The 18,665-nt window shown below is 47.2% G+C and overlaps 1 protein-coding gene across 18 annotated transcripts in view; it reads left to right on the top strand.

Annotated features, from left to right (window-relative positions):
• The window catches only part of SLC39A11 (solute carrier family 39 member 11), a 351,433-nt gene that overhangs the window by 286,893 nt on the left and 45,875 nt on the right, over positions 1-18,665 (top strand). For all 18 annotated transcript variants that reach the window (XM_074343593.1, XM_074343591.1, XM_074343597.1 and 15 more), the window contains one exon: positions 8,492-8,561. In XM_074343593.1, coding sequence (XP_074199694.1) covers positions 8,492-8,561 — 70 coding nt within the window. The remainder of the gene's footprint in view (positions 1-8,491; positions 8,562-18,665) is intronic.

Raw genomic sequence — 18,665 nt, 5'->3', positions numbered from 1 at the left:
CTTTTGACTGGAATTATAGGCAGAGCCAGGCTTGTTTGAAAATATTTCACCCACTGGACAAAACCTTAAAAGGCACGTCCAAAGCAGCATTGCAGACGGAAATGCCCGCAGGTGTCAGGTAGGCAAAGGAATATGAGACTGGGCTAAAATGTAAGCATCAAGGGACTGATGGAGTCTTCAGCAACTGGGAAGGCTCGCCCTGCCTCAAGGCGTTCGACATTTCAAAGCTGTGAACCTCTTTCCACATCAAGCTAAACTCTGCCGTAAATCCAGCACAGCCTGCCAAGAGGAGGGCGTGTGACCTTTCCCTACTTGGGAATGGAACATTTTGGAATAAATAAATTTAGGTTTGGGAGAGAAGTCAATCATTTAAATGTCCTGTGGCATATCAACTATGACATCCCTCAAGTTGCATTTTCCGCCTCTGCCCCCGTAATTCTGTTACAGGGAGCCCCAGTTCACAAGTAACTAATTACAAGGGGGGTGCTTCCTGGTAGAGTCAGGAGCTGGCCACCTCTGTCTTCTCTTACTCAGTTCTTTATATCTAAGTTCAGAACATTGCATTTACTTTTGTTAAATGCCAAATCTGAGCTAAATGTCCTACGTCTTTTTCCACCCTTTGAGATTTCTATAGAGCACATAATGTTTTGGATTTCCTGTTCTCTCATAATTTTTCCTTTTATGTTCCCACTAAAGTCGTTGAGATTAATATTGCATGGACAGTGGCGACAACCGGGCCATGTAGCTTAGGTCTACCTATCTTCCCCCGCCCCCAGGATTGCATCACTTTATTAATTTACACCTACAGTATAGTCGCTCAGCCGGTTAGGAATTCGTTTACGTGCACCCTGATGCTGCCGTGTTATTTTCTTTTGTTCATATGGTATCATGAAAATCAAAAACCACGACGAAATCCAGATACAACAGAATTTTTTATCCTTTGCCATCTCCTGCTCTACCAGCTAAAATTCAATCAAAAGAATTTTGTAGTTAGTTTGAGATGAATTATTTATGAATCCACGCTGCTGCTTCTAGATCACCAGCCCTGTCTGTGAGTTTGTTTGTTTTAGAGATTCGTGAACTAGACTTTTAATAATCTATCCTCAGTAGGGGGAGGGTAGAGCTCAGTGGTAGAGCACATGCTTGGCATGCACGAGGTCCTGGGTTCCATCCTCGGTACCTCCATTAAAAAATAAATAAATAAATAAACCTAATTACCTCCCCTTGCTTCCCCCCCAAAAATTAATAAAAAGTTAAAAAGATAATTTAAAAAAGTCTATTCTTGATATTTTTGGTGGACGATTGCTAACAATTTCTTTGGTCACATGATTCCTGTCTTCCCTTGAATCAAGTCTTAACCTCTTCTTGCCCTCAAGATTTTAGTTTCATCCTACCCCTCAGGGCGAAGCTCGTTTATTATTGTTTATTATTGAAGTATAGTTGATTTATAATATTACCTTAGTTTCAGGTGTTACAACATAGTGATTCACAATATTTAAAGATTATGCTCCATTTATAGTTATTATAAAATATTGACTATGTTCCCTGTGCTGTACAATATATCCTTGTAGCTTATTTATTTTATACACAGTAGTTTGTACCTCTTCATCCCCCACCCCTATCTTGTCCCTTCCCACTTCCTTCTCCCCACTGGTAACCACTGGTTTGTTCTATGTATCCCTCAGTCTGTTTCCTTTTTGCTATGCTCACTAGTTGGTTTTAATTTTTAGATTCCACATACAAGTGAGAACATAGAGCATTTATCTTTCTTTGATTTTTTTCACTAAGCATAATACTTTCTAAGTCTATCCATGTTACTGCAAATGACAAAATTTCATTCTTTTTTATGGCTGAGTAGTATTCCTTTGTGTATATACCAGATTTTCTTTAACCATTCATCTGTTGATGAACATGTAGGTTGCTTCCATATCTTGGCAATTATAAATAATGCAGCTGTGAACATTGGGGTGCATGTATCTTTTGAAATTATGTTTTTGTTATGTTTCTGCTGGATCATTTGGTAGTTCTATTTTTAGTTTTTTGAGGCATCTCCATGCTGTTTTCCACAGTGGCTGCACCCATTTACTTTCCCACCAGCAGGGTGCAAGAGTTCCCTTTTCTCCACATCCTCACCAGCATTTGTTATTTATAGTCTTTTTGATGTCAGCCATTATGACAAGTGTGAGGTGATATCTCATTGTGGGTCTGATTTGCATTTCTCTGATGTTTAACAATGTTGAGCATCTTTTCATGTGCCTGTTGGCATCTGTGTGTCATCTTTGGAAAAATGTCTATTCAGGTCTCCTGCCCATTTTTTCCATTCAGTTGTTTCTTTTTTTGATGTTGAGTTGGATGAGCTGTTTATGTAGTTTGGACATTAACCTCTTTTCAGTCATATCATTTGCAAATATTTCTCCCGTTCAGTTCACTTTGTTGATGGTTTCTTTTGCTGTGTGAAAGCTTTCAAGATTAATTAGTGAAGCACTTTTAAATCTCAACCTTGTTTTTAGAACACTGACCCCCACTGGGACCATGACAACATCACCTGTGCCTTCCACGTTCCCCTCCCCTGTCTGCTGGTTCCCAGCTCTCCAGAGATCGCACGTGTGTTGCGCATCTCCCTCCTAGGAAACACGGGATTGCTCGTGCCAGGCAGGAGGGCACATTCTCCATGAGCATGGAAGTCGGTGATGAACCGGGTCAGGGGAGGATTCTCTGACTGCCTGCCCATCCATCTCTGACATTAATTAAAAGAAGGCCTCTGGGCTTGGAGCACCTTGCTGGATGAGTTGCATATTTTATTAATATGTGGCATTTATGCCGGACTCTAAATTTGCCAGGTGTTTTGCCATGATGTATGGAATCGTCCTTACCGCTCCTTTGCTGGGTGCGATGCCTCATTCGGCCAGCTGTCATCAGTTTGTTGCCAGCGCATGTTGAGATCCAAGGCTGTTCTCCCAACTCCTGTATTCTCTGCTTTTTTCACTCCTCTGCACCTTTTCTGCTTTTGTTGAGTAGTTTAAAGATACCCTTGCTTCATCTCGGTGGGTTTAGCCCTGACTTTCCTTCTAGCTTCTTTGCCTATCAGCCTTCCCTTAACTTACTTGCGGACTAATTCATAGACTCTTCGTGTTTCTCATCTATGACCCCAGCAGGTGTTTGAAGCCAGCCCTCCCTCCCCCTACCTGTTTTTTTCCTCCTCCCTTGGGGTCCCTGTGTATGTGTGGTCCTGCGTGTGTAGGTCTGATGTCCCTAATCAGACAGATCAGACCTGAGTTTCTATATGACAAACCCTCAGGGTGGGCACCACAGGGCAGGCTGTGTGAAAGGGAGCTCCAGTGGTTTGGCATTTAAACATCTAAGTCAGAGTTTGGTTCCCGTGTATTTAGGCCGTCTTCCCAGTGTGTTTCTATCCCATGTGTGTGAATTGTGTGTGTGCATGTGTGTGTGCACACTCACCTCTGCACGTGGTCCCTTTCACTCACACCACCGCTGCACCCCTGTGTGTGTGCCTGTGTGAGGTGATCTGTCCCCGGGAAAGGAGGCTTTCTGCCTCCTGTATCATGTTCCTGGCAGATGTCACCCCGGCTGCTCTCCATCATGCCGTGTGTTTCTGCTCAGGAAGCAGCAGTGTGAAGAACACGTTATTAAATCCTTTTTAACACTTGGTGTGTTGTCATCTAAAAACCCATGACACTTAACTTTGTCATTCCTGCTCTTTTCTCTGCCTTGAATGCCAAGACAAAGAAATAAACTCATCAAGTGAAATTTTAGGTTTGCCTGTTGGTGGAAATGGACTGTAGAACCACAGAAGAAGCCCTTTTGAGTTACCTGGTCCACCTGGTTCTGTATCTATGAATGCACTCCTGGAGCGAAGGACCACCAGACATAGGCAGAAAACCCAGAGAACAGGAAAGAAGGAGCAAAACAAATAGGACAGCCTATCCCAGAGAAAATGGATAACCCAGGAGACCAAAGAGAAGATTGTAAAAATTCCAAGTAGTATGTTCGGCTGATTCAAGAGGGTACCATTATACCCATAAAACAAGAACTGGCAATCGTGAAAAAGGAATAATCAGAAACTAAGAAAGACTTCCTCAAAATTAATACTAAAATTGCTTAAATTTTTTTTTAAGTTTAATGGATAGACTGATAAGAATGTTCTAGATGAAAGGCCAAGCTGGTCATCTGGAAGGTTAAGTAGAAAACAAACCTTCAGTTCACAGACGGCAAGTCAAAGCTATAAAACTGGAGGATAGAACATGCAGGGAAGTTTCTCCTACACTGGCAGTGCTCTGAGGCTGACCCACGGGGCTTGAACCTGGTCCTCACTCTATGCCTGTGTGCGGCTGTCTCTCCCAGCCAGTCTGCCACCTCCCTTCTGTCCCCAAACTACAGCTTTTCTGATATTTCAACACTGTCTTCCAGATCTCTCTTCCTAAACATGTTGAGCAAAGAATTACATTTCTAATTTTATACCTCTAAAAGGAGGTTCTAGATGGTGAACCACTTCAGGATGGGAACCCCATCTCCCACATCTCTTTGTATATCCTACAAAACGCCTGGCACCTCATGGCTATTTGATAGATATTCAGGGTGGTGGTGCCCAAATGGATACTCTTAAGGGCATGGATTCCCTTGGGTCCAAAGCAGGAAGGAGTCTTTTTTTTTGTAACATTTTTTATTGAGTTATAATCATTTTACAATGTTGTGTCAAATTCCAGTGAAGAGCACAATTTTTCAGTTATATGTGAATGTATATATATTCATTGTCACCTTTTTTTCTCTCTGAGCTACTATAAGATCTTGTATATATTTCCCTGTGCTATACAGTATAATCTTGTTTATCTATTCTACATTTTAAAATCCCAGTCTATCCCTTCCCAACCCCCGCCCCCTTGGCAACCACAAGTTTGTATTCTAAGTCTATGAGTCTGTTTCTGTTTTGTATTTTTTTTTTTTTTTTTAGATTCTGCATATGAGCAATCTCATATGGTATTTTTCTCTCTCTTTCTGGCTTACTTCAGTTAGAATGACATTCTCCAGGAGCATCCATGTTGCTGCAAATGGCGTTATGTTGTCAGTTTTTATGGCTGAGTAGTATTCCATTGTATAAATACACCACATCTTCTTTATCCAGTCATCCGTTGATGGACATTTAGGCTGTTTCCATGTCTTGGCTATTGCAAATAGTGCTGCTATGAACATTGGGATGCAGGTGTCATTTTGAAGTAGGGTTCCTTCTGGATATTTGCCCAGGAGCGGGATTCCTGAGTCATATGGTAAGTCTATTCCTAGTCTTAATTATCTTCCTAATTTGCACTTTGGGTGGAACACCTGGGGTATGAGCTCCAGAGGGCATTGTTTCTTCTGCTTCTCTCTCACCCAGCAGGTTTTTTCTACCACTTGTTGGTCTTCAGTATCTACCTGAATCCCCTTGTCTGTGTATTTTTCCCGTGTGTAATTGGTCTTAGTCTCTCCTTAGTGTAGCTCTCAGGCATTCTTCCGTTTTCCATTCTCTTCCTTCAGTGCCCCTTCTTCCTCTCCATTCTAAGTCAAGGGGGAAGCTGAGTTGGCCACCGCCCAGGGCAGTGAGTGCATTTGGCGGCTGGGGGTTGTGGTACCTGCTGTGGGCATGGCCAAGGTACAGGGCGGAGCAGAGGCGGGAGGCATTCACCTTGCTCAGAACCCCTTTAGGATACAGATATTCCGATGCCAGCCCTCGCCGCCCATGCCTGGGAGAAAAACCACAGCCCACATCAGCAACCTGGGGTGGTGGGGGGACCAGGGGACTGAGGTTCAAGCCTGACTCAGCCCTTCGATGCTGTGTCACTTGGGGCAAGCCCTTTCTCTCCCGCGTAAATTGGATGCCTACCCCTCCCCAACCTCCCAGAGCTGTTGTGAGCATTAAGTAAGTCAAGTGCGGGGGGGGGGGGGGGGGGGAGGGCGGGGCTGCTTGCTGAATAACCAGAAGGGTTCCTTTGCTAATGAATGTGGGTTCTGTTGCTCTGGGCTGCACTATCATTTACATTAAAAATGACTAATTAGAGCAGAATCCTTAACAAAAGACCCACCAGCTGTTGTTTATGGTTTAGAAAAGCAAATTTTTTCAAAGGGATTTGCCCCTCTGATGTCAGGAAACCCCGGTGAGTCTCTCCCTAGCTTTTGATACCTGGTGAAGAACTTTGCCCTGAGGACCGACACTTACCGATGGGAGTGGGTTGTGGTCCGGGCTGTGGTAATACAAAACAAGGCTGAGAACATTAGGCTTGTAAGCACTGGGCTCCCCAAAGGGAGGAGACTGGCCAGATGGAAGCATCTCAGATGGCCTCTGACTTTATATTTTCAGAACCTTGGGCAGCTCCTGAGATTCCAGGGCAGCACAAAATGAGGGCTGCCTCCTCCCTGATAGATGGATGGAAAGGATGAAACCCTTAGCAGATCCATCATAGCCTGTCCTGAAATTCAGCTTTCTCTCATCTTGGACGCTCATTCTTTTTTTTTTTTTTCAGTTAAAATGTATTAGATTTACAACGTTGGGTTTGTTTCTGGTGTGCAGCATAGTGATTCAGTTATACGTATATATATATTTTTTTTCATATTCTTTTTCATTATAGGTTATTACAAGCTATTGATTATAGTTCCCTGTGCTGAACAGTAAATCTTTGTTGTTTGTCTATTTTATATATGTCTATATATTTTATATATTTTATAGTAGTTTATATGTGTGCATCCCAGTGTCCTCATTTATCCCTCCCCCTCCCTTTCCCCTTTGGTAGCCATAGCTTTGTTTTCTCTGTCTGGGAGTCTGTTTCTGTTTCGTGAATAAGTTCATTTGTATCATTTTTTCAAAGGTTCCACATATAAGTGGTATTATATGGTATCTCTCTCTGTCTGACTTACTTCACTTAGTATGATCATCTCTAGGTCCAACTGTGTTACTGCAAGTGGCATTATTTCAATGTTTTTTATGGCTGAATAGTATTCAGAAGACAAGCCCTTCTCCCTCGGTACGTTTTGACCCCTTCCCTCTTCATGAAGAAGCTTTCCTTCTGGCCCCAAGGCCTTGGTCTGGATTCTAAGCAATGTCGGTTGTTCTCTTTCCTATTCGTGTTGGGCCTGGACGCCCCCGTAGATGTCAGAGGGTGTCTTAACATCGTGCTTCTGTTCTACTGATCCCAGGTCACTGGGGCAGTTCCTTTTTCTTTTCTTTTTTTTTTTTTTTAAATAGCCCTGCTTTCCTCTCCATCAGACACTATAGCCCAGCTTTGCTCTTCCCCATTCGATCACAGACAGGGCAGTGGTGACCTCGGCAACTCACTCCCACTGGGGAGGACTTGGAAGTTTGTCTTGCCCACTCCTTAGCCCCAGGCTGGTGTGAGACAGGCACGCCATCTCAGAGTGGACTGTGACGGTCTCCGCCATTCGAGGATGGGTCATCAAATGTGTGGGGTGACGTCACTGGGCAACCATGTCAACCTTGGGCTTGTTGTTCATGAGCCCGTTCAACCTGGCATGTTGAGGTCAGGGGTCAGCCAACTCTTTCTTTAAAGGGCCAGAGGGTAAGTATTACGGTTTTTCAGGCCATTCGGTCTCCTGTTACTACTCATCTCTGCTGACGTAGCACAAAAATAGACAGTTCATCAACAGTCCAGCACGGCTGTGTGCCAGTAAAACTTTATTTATGAATTTTCACTAGATTTTGAATTTCAGATAGTTTTCATGGGTCATGAAATACTATCGTTTCTTTGATTTTTTTTTTTTGACTATTTAAAAATGTAAAAATCATTCTTAGCTTGCAGGCCATTCAAGAATAGGCAGTGAGTGGGATGGCGTCTGCTGTCCCTTGGTTTAAGCTACTGTTTGGTGGATTTTTTGTTACTGGCGGCTTTGTGAAATCTTACACGACAAAGGGATGAACCTTTTTATTTTTGCAAGCCTTTTTTAATTGACAAAAGGATTAAAATGGTCAAATTTGAATGAACTGTGGGACTCAAAAACTTACAATTTCTCAGTGGCAAAGTCAACACATAATGGGAAAATTCAATGACATTGAAAAATGTAAGATTCATTCTTTTCATCAAGTTCCTTTACTTGCGTTTGCACGTAGATTGGCACACCCATTTCAGAGATTACCCTTAGCAAGGCCTTCTTTTAACTTGCATTGCGCCACATCAAAATGCTGTTGTCTCAGTATCTTATGGAAGAAGTGAAGAAATTGCCTAGTCTTAACAGCTGAGTAAATATAATCCTTTTGAGTAACCATAGGGTATAAAGAAAAGACCATGGGGTTGGCCGATGTGATGAAGTGTGTCGCTGGTTCCATGCTATCCCAGGGGTCAGGCCATCGCCCCGCCTTGATTGGACAGCAGTGCTAATCCAGCCCACAGGAGTCTGCTGGTTTTGGCTTCTGAACAAGCTTTGATTTTTATGTGCATGTATTATAGAAAAATTATTCCCAACCCTTCACACTTTTTTACGTCTGTTTCAGAGGGTCTTGCTGTCGGAGTTGGATTTGGGGCTGTAGAAAAGACGGCGTCTGCCACCTTCGAGAGTGCCAGGTAAGCCAGCACCTAATGTCTTAGAGCTGCATCCCATGATGCTCAGAAGTGCTTAATGTCTTGGGTGAACCGTCTGCATGTAATTGCGCACCACCTCCAGCCCCACAGGTCTAAGACTGGTGTTGGCAAGGAGGAGGTCGGCTCAGCTCATACCTGACAGAGGTACTCCATCAAAGAAGCAGGTTTACGCCATTTTCCAATGAACCATCTAGTGAGTGAAAACAAACGTCTTGAAAACAAAACATGCTTATAATTCCACACTGTTCTCCAAACCCTTTAAATGCATATATACGTTATAAAGACAGTATTCTGGGGGGATTGGTTCCAGGACCCGCCGGTGGACACCAAAATCCGCAAATGCTAAAGTGTGTCCGTCAGCCGTCAGTATCCACTGATTCCCTGTCTGCAGGTCCCGCATCCCCGAATTCAACCAATGGCGGATCGCAGGATCCAGGAGGGCCAACTGTATCATGAAGGCAACAGTTGACGGTCCTAACTGCTCCCTCCTTTTCGAAGCCCTCACTTTCTCTTTCTTGCCACTGGCCCCTCCTCTTTTCTCCTTCTGCTTCTTTCCAGGCCCCTTTTGAAACGTTGATGTTCCCCAACCGTCTCTGAGGCATCCTTTCTTCTCACTTAACGCACTCTCCTGGGGGATTCCTCCCCTTTCCCATGGCTTTATTTTCCATCTGCTTACTTGTGATGCACAAGTTGATCTTCAACCCAGGTGTTTCTCCCGAACCTATTCTTATGGGTCTGGCCACCTTCCAGATGTCTCCAACTGAGATGTTTCACAGGGTCCCCACACTCAGCATTTCCCAAGTTGAGCTGATCGCCTCCATGTGCAATCATGCAAAACCCGCCCCTTCCCCAGCGTTCCCCATCACCGCCATGGACCCGGTTGACCAAGCCAAACTCATCGCTACCCTCGATGTCTCATCTTCCCCGGGCAATCACCAGGCCTTGTGAATTCTTCCTCTCCTCTGCCTCCCCTGAATCGTAGGGTCAGATAAGGCTACAGCCTTGGGATCACAAAGAGGCACCCCGGAGATGAGCTATACGGTCCACACGTGCCCACAAAACCATGGATACTGTAGCCTCCAGGTTGAAGGAGGGCAGGGTGGAGCCTTCCATCCAAGGGCAGCAAACTCAGATGCCTTCGGGGGACTAAAGAGTAACAAGACTGAGCACAGACAGTCAGGTGGAGACAGGTGGGAATGGTGAGGAAGACAGGGAATGTCAGCTAGACTACACATGCACTATCTAAAGGCGCTTGGATTCATAATTATTCTAAAAACAAAACTCAAAGAGCTGGCCCAGGGGTCACTGGTTTCTGACCTCTGTGTCTAGCTCAGCCCACTGCCTTCTGACTGGTACAATCTCAACATCGACTTTTTCTCCCCTCAAGACAGTAACATCACCTCCTTTAATAATCTACCCTGTGTCTAGGGACCATGAACTCGGAACCAGTTTCTCTCTGAAGCCCTTTTCCATCCGTCCCTCATTTCCAAGCTCATGTGGGGCCTCTTTAAGCCCCATCACTTTTCATCTGCTCCCCCAGCTGATGTGGGGTCCCTGCATGTTCGGAGGAATCACTGCCAGTCACTGCATTCTAACGCTACGTGTAAGGGACATGTCTGCTCCCCGAAGCCCCAAATACCCGTGTGGGCTGGCAGTGTTCTCGGTTGAAATTTTCCCAGTTCTCAACCTCTTTTGGCTGCCTGTCAGACTCCCGGGTCACTTCCTCGCCCCGTCTCCAGCGTCATCCATTAACAAGATGCCTGTTGGGAAAACTGGAGGAGATGGTAGATGGGGAGAAGGTTTTAGAAAGTAAGAAATGTCACCAAAATCCAGGGCCAATTGTGATTCATGGTGCCCTGCAGGCTGCCTTCTCTGCCCTGGACTAGGGCGCGGGGCAGGGGAGTTGGGCTCTGTGTCCAGCCCCCAACCCTGGGCACGACTGTTTTGCTCTTGGCTTCGTTTAGACCACGAGGAACTTCAGGGGCGGGTGGTGTCCAGGGGGCTGAAGAGCCCTGAGGGGCTGAGCCCATAAGCATTCAAAGGCCAGGTCATTCCAGAGCCCGAGGAACCGCACGCTCTCCAGAAATGTCTGCCCGCAAGTGACAGCCCTGCCCGGGGCAACGCACTCGCGGGCCGGGCTTTCTGTCCGGTGGCGCCACGTCTCCCGCGACATCGAGATGTCAACTCTGATGTCTCTCAGTTCTGTCACCTGTACTTTCTGCTAATCTTTATGTTTCTGGAGAAAGTAGAGCAAACGCTTTCCCATCCCAGCTCCTCCCTCCCCTTGACCAGACAGCTCCTCTCCGCGTGACATAAACCCTCAGCGGGGTTCTCCAGCTGGGACTGGGCGAGGGCGGCACGACTCGGTACTTTTAGCCTCAAGAAACCTTCTGATAAGCAAGCATCCTTGGGGCATTTTCATGCCCCTACACGCCACCCACCCCCACCACAGCCAGCGGGGCAGAGCTTTGCCTCCATCACCACTGTGTACAGAGTATCAGGACGGGGCATGGGGGGTGGCGGGGAGGGGGTGTCTCTGCAACTCAGGCCACAGAGAGGGAAAGAGGGTGACCTTGTGCAGACCCTCCATCACAGCCTGTTTTCCCCACTTATAAATCCACATATAGTTCGTGATTTGGGTTCTTCCTTTCTGAATGCCTGCGATCTTACTCTTGAGGGTAAAATGTAGAACAGCTCCCAGAAGAGGCTTCTCTGCCTTTAGCTTTTGCTCCAGACCAGGGCTTCATCGGAGGACAGGGACCTGAGGGTAGTAGGGAGGGAGGGAGGGGGGCAGAAAAAGAAAAAGACAGACACAGTAGGGGGAGGGGTGCAGAAACAGTCATCGGATGATGAGATACGTCTTTTAAAAGAGACAGGTTTTGCTTTTTTTAAAAACACGACAGGCAAAGGTTGAAAAATAAAGAAATGAAAAAAGACACAGGGCGAGTGCCGATCAAAAAGGAAGCAGGCATTGCAGTTTCAGTATCAGACCAGACGGACTTCAAGGCAGAAAGCCACCTACAGAATAAAGGTCATTTTATCATTAATGAAAAGAGAAACAATGCAAGGGATGACATAATGATCTTGCACTTGTACGCCTCCAGCAGCAGACGCCTCAAAATGCCGGAGATAAATCATCGGAATAGCAAGGAACAGCAGACAAGACCACAGTCATGGTGGGGAGTACGATTCCCTGCTCTGACACTGATAAAATAGCTAAAAAGTTCACAAAATGGGCATCATGGACATAATGCAGAACCTCAACCCAGCAACGGGAAAACTTAACGTCCTTTGCAAGCACACGTGTGCGTGTTTCCACAAATTGATGCCGTGTCACAGAGAAAGTCAGAACACCCCCAGATCGATACCATTCAGAACCCCTGCTCTGACCTCAGTGAGATGTAATTGAAAATCAATAACAAAAGATATAGTGAAAATAACTGGCTAGTGGCCAGTGAGACCTGCAGGCACTGTAAGACGAGGCACCAGCTCCCGGGGGAGGGACATAAACCAAATTGTCTAAGGAACCAGTGGACGGAGGGCACGGCCTTCCCCCATCTCAGGCGCTTCATAGAATAGGTGGCACTTCGTCAGGAGCACGGGGATGATCGTCTTGGGGAAGCAGAGGTGTTAAGGGCAGATGACGTCACTGAGATGGGGCCACATGGTGCTTTACGAAGCGAGACCGAAGGCCAAGGAGAAAGTGCGTTCTTTTGCAAGACCCTGACCACCTTGGTGAGTTCCGATGCCCAGAAATGACAGAGCCCAAGACCTGGCTCCCACGGAATAATTTGAGGGGAAGAGGTAGCCGGATCCGCGTGAAGAACCCAGACACTGAACAGACACTCACTGACACCACGGCTACAAAGAAGACGAGGGGAGTGTTGATACTGATGGGAGGGAAGAGAGACTGAGGGAAGGAAGGGGTCTTAAATGCAGAACAAACGGGCAGCATTTGTCACTGATGCTGTTGTGTGGGGGAGAATTCAAGTCCAGGTAACGAGGAGACAAGTAATCACATAGGTACATAGAGGGGGCTGAGAGGGGAGGAAGGATGGGTCTGCATGGATTTGGGGAAAGAGAAGAGTTACCCAGCATATGCCTGGGACGTGCGGACCAAGCTAGCTGAGCCAGGTACAGTTCTCTGCTCCTTTAGCGTAGGGGTTGGCAAAGGACGGCCCGTGGACCAAATCTGGCCCAACACCTGCTTCTGTAAATGAATGAAGTTTTACTGGAACACAGTCATGCCTGTTATCATCAAATTCTGACTCCAACTACTTTTTTTTTTTTTTTAACGACGTGTGCCCTGTTGGTAATGCACCTGAGGTTCTCTTCTCTCACCTGTGGCATCGAAGCCACGCCACAAGAGAAGAAAGAGGTGAAAACTAAATACTCCAAAAAGGCACCATCTTCAGTGCCCACTTGAGTTTCTCAGATCAGGAGAGAGGACAGGTAAGTCCCTAGCATGTACTTTGTGTATGGCTGCTGCCACCTAGTGTTCATATGCTGTTACTTCATCACCTGCGTGGTGACCTCCCCACTGCCCTCCTACCCGGTCCACCTTCCTCCCTCACCAGCATAGCCTTCGTTGGGGGACTGATGGGGGGAAACATTCAGAATTTGACATCCCATGAATGATGACGAACCTCAGCCAGCAAAAGGCAGCCTGGAGTCCAAGAGAGACACAGCTTGCTTCTTTCTGATCCGGTCCCACAGCGATTTCTTTTGGTTAAGAAATTCTTCAGACAGCCTGCCCTTGGGGAGTTGACTGTTTAAGCTGATTTTCCTCTCTCAAGTGTCATTCCCTCCACAGCACGTGTTCCCCAGGGAGGAAACTTGCCCTCAGCGCTCACTTAACTGGCGCAATTCAAACCAGCAGGGAGAGCAAGGTTATTTATGCTGAAACGTTTTGCTTCCTACTTAAGCTTTGACTAAGCACTTTGTCATCCGAGAACACGCCCTGACCGGCAGGTACAGCCGGCGTCCCGGAGCTGGCTGAGTGCAAGCAGGAGGGGCTGGCTGTAGAATTCACCGTGTGTGACGCATGGTCCACAAAGCACGTCCCCAGCGCAGGCCTGGACGTTTCTTCCTGCTGAATGCCCCCACCAGCCACTATTCTCTTTATTTCATTTTGATTTTTAATATAGTTGATCACAGCGTTGTGTCAGTTTCTGGTGTGCAGCATAGTGATTCAGTTATACACATATATATTCTCTTTCATATTCTTTTTCATTATAGGTTATTGCAAGCTATTGTATATAGTTTCCTGGGCTCTACAGTGGGAGCTTGTTGTTTATCTATTTTATATATAGTAGTTTGTGTCTGCTAATTCCAAACTCCTAATTTATCCTTCTGGGCCAGCCAATATTAAGCAACACCCGGACGCTGCGTAAAGGATGCCCTGTTAGATCAGCCTGCAGTTGGACCTAACATAGCTCGTTAAGTTACACATGCAGGCATCAAAATGAATCTTTCCAAGTGTAGATTTGCCTCTCAGATCAAAGAGTAAAGCACGTGTCAGGTAGAACCTTTTGCCTAGCTTAGATACCAATATGCATGTTGAAATATTAACAGTCATTTGAGACAGCAGCCGTCCGTCAAAGAAGCAGCCATTGGTTTAGGAACAAAGACGGCGGCCCACACTCTCCCAGTCATTAATCCACATTAAGCAGTTGATGAGTATGTCAAAATGCGTATCCATCTTTGTGCATCCATCTGTCCAGGTCGTCCCCCTACTTGTGTTCAAGGATATTCATGAAAACGTGTTCTCAAGTTAAATGTAGAGCAGCTCAAGGGGAGACTTTGTTGTGGTGGTGGGATGGGTCTTAGGGAAATAAATACAACAGACTTTTTCATTAGACACTCACGTGTCTTCTAAGGAGCAAGCTACCGCAGCCATCTCCCAATCCCAGGCTGCTCTTAGATGCCCCTAGACTTCCCTGCAGCGGGACCAAGTTCCCAGGCTTCTGGTGAGCCCTGATGAGACTGCTCTTCCCTCGAGCCTACCGTCTTGACCTCTTCCCTGCCCACTGAGCTGGTTCCCAGCATTCCCCCGGGCAAGCCTGAGCCCAGCCTGGGCTCCCTGGAGGAGTGGTCTTTAGCCTGAGATGTGGAACCCCAGCATGAGGACTCACCTTGACCCAGCCACTCCCTCCCCCGACCCCAGCCCCCGCAGAACCACACATCCCCTCCACCAACCCCTACCCCCACGACCCCCCCCCCCACCGCAATCACTTCAGCAGAATTGGAAGTAAATCCGTGCGTTGCTTTTTCTTTGCAATAGCAGGTTGCACTTCCAGTTTTATTTTATGCAAACATGCCCTTCTCTTGCACCCATCAAACTACCTTACCTGGAATTCTGGAGTCATCTATTGGCAGCTCCTTCTTGTAATTTTTTCTTTCCAGTCCTCCCACACAGCCTTACCTCGAATTATTAAGAGACAGTGGAATTTGGAGGTGGTGGTTGGCTGGCAGCGCCACCATGTGGTGGTGGGACACCATAGCTTTGCTGCGTGATGGACACAGAATGACACAGGTGGGGGACCAAAGGCAGCTGAGAAGGGCTGATGACTGAAGCAGCGTGCGGCTTCTAGAGAAGTCACACCTCCAGAAGTTAAGGGCCGTATGCACACAAGTCTATAAAAATGCTCTGTGCCTTTTCCAAAATAGCATCTTTATAGTCAAGCTGTTTTGACCCTGATACCTTATCCATCACTCAGTTCAGTCCTTGAAAGTGTTCAACGTCATGTTGTTTTCCCATGTCAGAAAGTCACAGTATAGGCACACCATGCTCTGCAGACACTGTGTGGTTTTTTTGTTTTTTGTTTTTTAACAAATTGAAGGTTGGTGGCAACCCTGCATCAGACAAGTCTGTCGGCACCATTTTTCCAACAGCACTTGCTTGCTTCACATCTCTGCGTCCCGTTTTGGCATTTCTCGTGATATTTAAAACGTTCACTAGGATTGTGTTTGTTACGGTGATCTGTGATCAGCGATCTTTGATGTCACTACTACGACCTGCTGAAGGCTCAGATGGCGGTCAGCATGTTTTAGCAATACAGTATTTTTCAGTTAAGGGATGTACATGGTTTCTTTAGACAAAATGCTACTGTTGACCATTTAATAGTCTACAGTATAGTGTAAGCGTAATTTTTATATGCACTGGGAAACCAAAACATTTATGTGACTGGCTTTATTTCGATATTTGCTTTCTTGCGGTGGTCTGGAATGGGATCTGCAGTATCTTCGAGGTCTGTCTTTCGTATGACCCTACACTGAGAGGAAGGAATAGGCCAACGAAGGAGCAAGGAGCTACTCCCTGCCTTTGATTGTCTACACTAGGAAAGGAGAATTAGAGATGTCAAGAATCCACACTTCAGAACACCCCCAAAATCAACTTGATTTTTCTTTATGTCATTTAGGGGTGCCACGTTTATTTTTGTAGTGAATTTAAAATAATGTTATTTGTTATATTAGTCCTGGAAATAAAGAGAATGGTCCTAAAAGCCTGCCAGACATGTGGGCAAAGCCCAGCCAGGACGTAGCAGTTTCTCACGGATGCTTTTTGGGTGACAGGTAGTCGAGTCATTTATCCACCTGTCCATCCACCTACCCATCCAACCCCTAGAGACCTTACTGAGCACAGGACTCATCTCTGGGGGGAAAGGTGAGTTAGGACAGCTGCTCCAACCACTGCAGTTGGGAAAACTTGTATCATAGGGCTCGTGGGCTGGAAGTGGTCTTAAGAGATGGTCTTAAATATTTTTATTTCTTAAATATTTTTTCTTTATCAATGGAGCCTTTTGGAACAAGATACTGAGAGCACTTTCTGGATGGAATAGATGCTCCCCCTCTGCTCTTGGCAGAAAACCACAGATTTAGCTCATGCCTCTGGTCTCACAGGTGAAGAGACTGAAGTCCCAGAGGGTTCCCGGTTCCTGACTCCTGGGACTTTTCCCTCTGCTCTCAGGGCTGTCCTGTCACTCGATGGTCAGTGGGGTCCACTCGAGAGAACCTAATGGACTTGCAGGATGTCCCTGCTTTCCTTTCTGAGGGTCACTCCCTCCTTCAAGGCTTTTTTTTGACATTTCTTCCCTCATCCCCATTTGAATCTCAAGGAGTGCCCCTCCCATCCTTGGAGCAGCTCGAATCTTCCAGACAGGCTTTTGGGGAGCAGTCTGCTGGGTGCGTTGTTGTCGGAAGCTTGAATTAAAAGGAGCGGGAAGGGGTGGGGGCTGGGAAGTGAAGGGGGAGAAGTGAATTATCCTTGGCTCCATCTCCAAAGTCCTTGTCCAAACCTGGGCAGTCCTTACCTCCCTCTGCCACTCTCCCTCCTGACCCCTTCTTCCTTCCTGTGGGTTTTAATGATGCTTTTTTTTTTTTTTTGCATTCCCAGCAAGAGCAGCGTGTTACAGAAAAAAAAAAAATTTACCGTGTTTTGCCCGTATCATGTCTCCAGTTCCTGCATTAATGTCCCCCAGCTCCCCGACAAGGTGTTTCTTTGTCTGACGTAATCCTCCTGGGAGACCAGAGCAGCCTGTTGGAGACTTTGCCCCTTGTGTCCCAGGTCTGTGCAGGCAGGTAGAATGTCCTCGTTACCTGGAGACCCGGCAACTCTTCAGACGAGGAGGAAGAGATTCTGAAACTTGTCAGCCGTTTGCCTGTGAAACCCACCCATCACGGTGCTCGTAGGTCCCTGCACTGGATGGATGGATGGACAGGTGGGCAGATGGATGAATAGCTGTCTGTTTATTTATCATCTCCCCGTTACCTGAGATTGTCCTTGAGAAACTGCTTACTCTTAGTCTGGCTTCACCCACTCGCTACACTTCTCAGGACCACCGTGGTAAATAACATTATTTTAACAAAAAGCCATTAGGAAGGTCAGAATGTCACCCTGCAAAAGGACAAAAAGAAAAACCAGATTGATTCTCGGTTGTTTTGAAAGTCAAGACGCCTCTGCTTTCCTCCACTAGCCCGAATAATCAGAGTGTCAGGTGGCCGTCGGCTGTGTCGAGGGGACCTTGCTGGGAGGCCCAGCTCTGTCATTCACCCCTTCCTGGTGATGTCTCACTCTGAAGGGTGGTTTTCCTTTGAAGTGGGGGGGAGATTCTCTCCTTTAAACCTCCTGACAGCAATGCTATCACTCACACACCCGTACAGACACCTACAACGTGCTAGAAAGACGGAGAAAACGCCTGGGAAGATTGTTAAGGAATGCGCCCACTTCATCACTCCGCCCCCAGTGGTGCCCCTCTGCCAAGCCGGGGGGGCTCTGGCTGCCGCGCACCTGGCCGTCTCCCCGTGTTCTTGGCTCTTGCTATTTATGCCTCAGTTTCCATGTGGACCACACCAGAGAGGTTGCTTCTGCTCTCCTGCGTCTCGGGCTCCACGCCTGACACTGCGCCTTAGCGTCCTCCCCTCCATCTCCCCCTTGGTCCTCCCAGGCTGATTCTGCTGTCCCGTCTCCCGTCTCCGCACAGCGTTTGCAGGCTGCTTGGCTCTTGCTTTTGTGCCACAGGGTGAATGTGTAGCGTCTGTGTTTCTCCATCCGCATCCTCGGCCGGAGCAGAGCCCAGGTGCCTCTTCCTGTTCTCTGCATGGGACCCAGGACCCGGCTGTGCACGGTCTGCTCTGCACCCGCGGCATTGACGGCCTGCCTGGAAATCTGTAGATGATTTTAGGATGCGCAGCCCCTCCAGACGGCACAAAATACTTCCTTTTTGACCGCACCCCCCTCCCCGCCCCGTGCTAGTTCCCTGGACTCACTGTCAAGCCCTCCAGTGCCACCACACGAGTTGCATGCCCAGAACAAGGAGGGAGGCACCAGGCTGCCCTCCTCTGTCTGCCGAGCTGCAGCGCACAAGGAGCCGTTTATGCCGGACCCCCTCCTCCTCCACTGCCCCCAGCCACCCCCACCCAAATCCCTGGCGACAGGGTTGGCCATCTTGGCACGGGGGACCGATCTCTACACAACATGCACTCTGTTTAGCCTGAGGCAGGCTTGGGGAGGGGGGAGGCACGGACCCCACAAAGCTCGTTGAGAACAGCAGTGTAGCTTCTTTGTGGCTTTCCCAGGCGCTGGAA

This window comes from Camelus bactrianus, chromosome 16, assembly GCF_048773025.1.
Source record: "Camelus bactrianus isolate YW-2024 breed Bactrian camel chromosome 16, ASM4877302v1, whole genome shotgun sequence".
In the NCBI taxonomy this organism is placed as follows: domain Eukaryota; kingdom Metazoa; phylum Chordata; class Mammalia; order Artiodactyla; family Camelidae; genus Camelus; species Camelus bactrianus.
The sequence above is the reverse complement of the archived record's forward strand: the minus strand, read 5'-3'. Positions and strand labels throughout refer to the sequence as shown.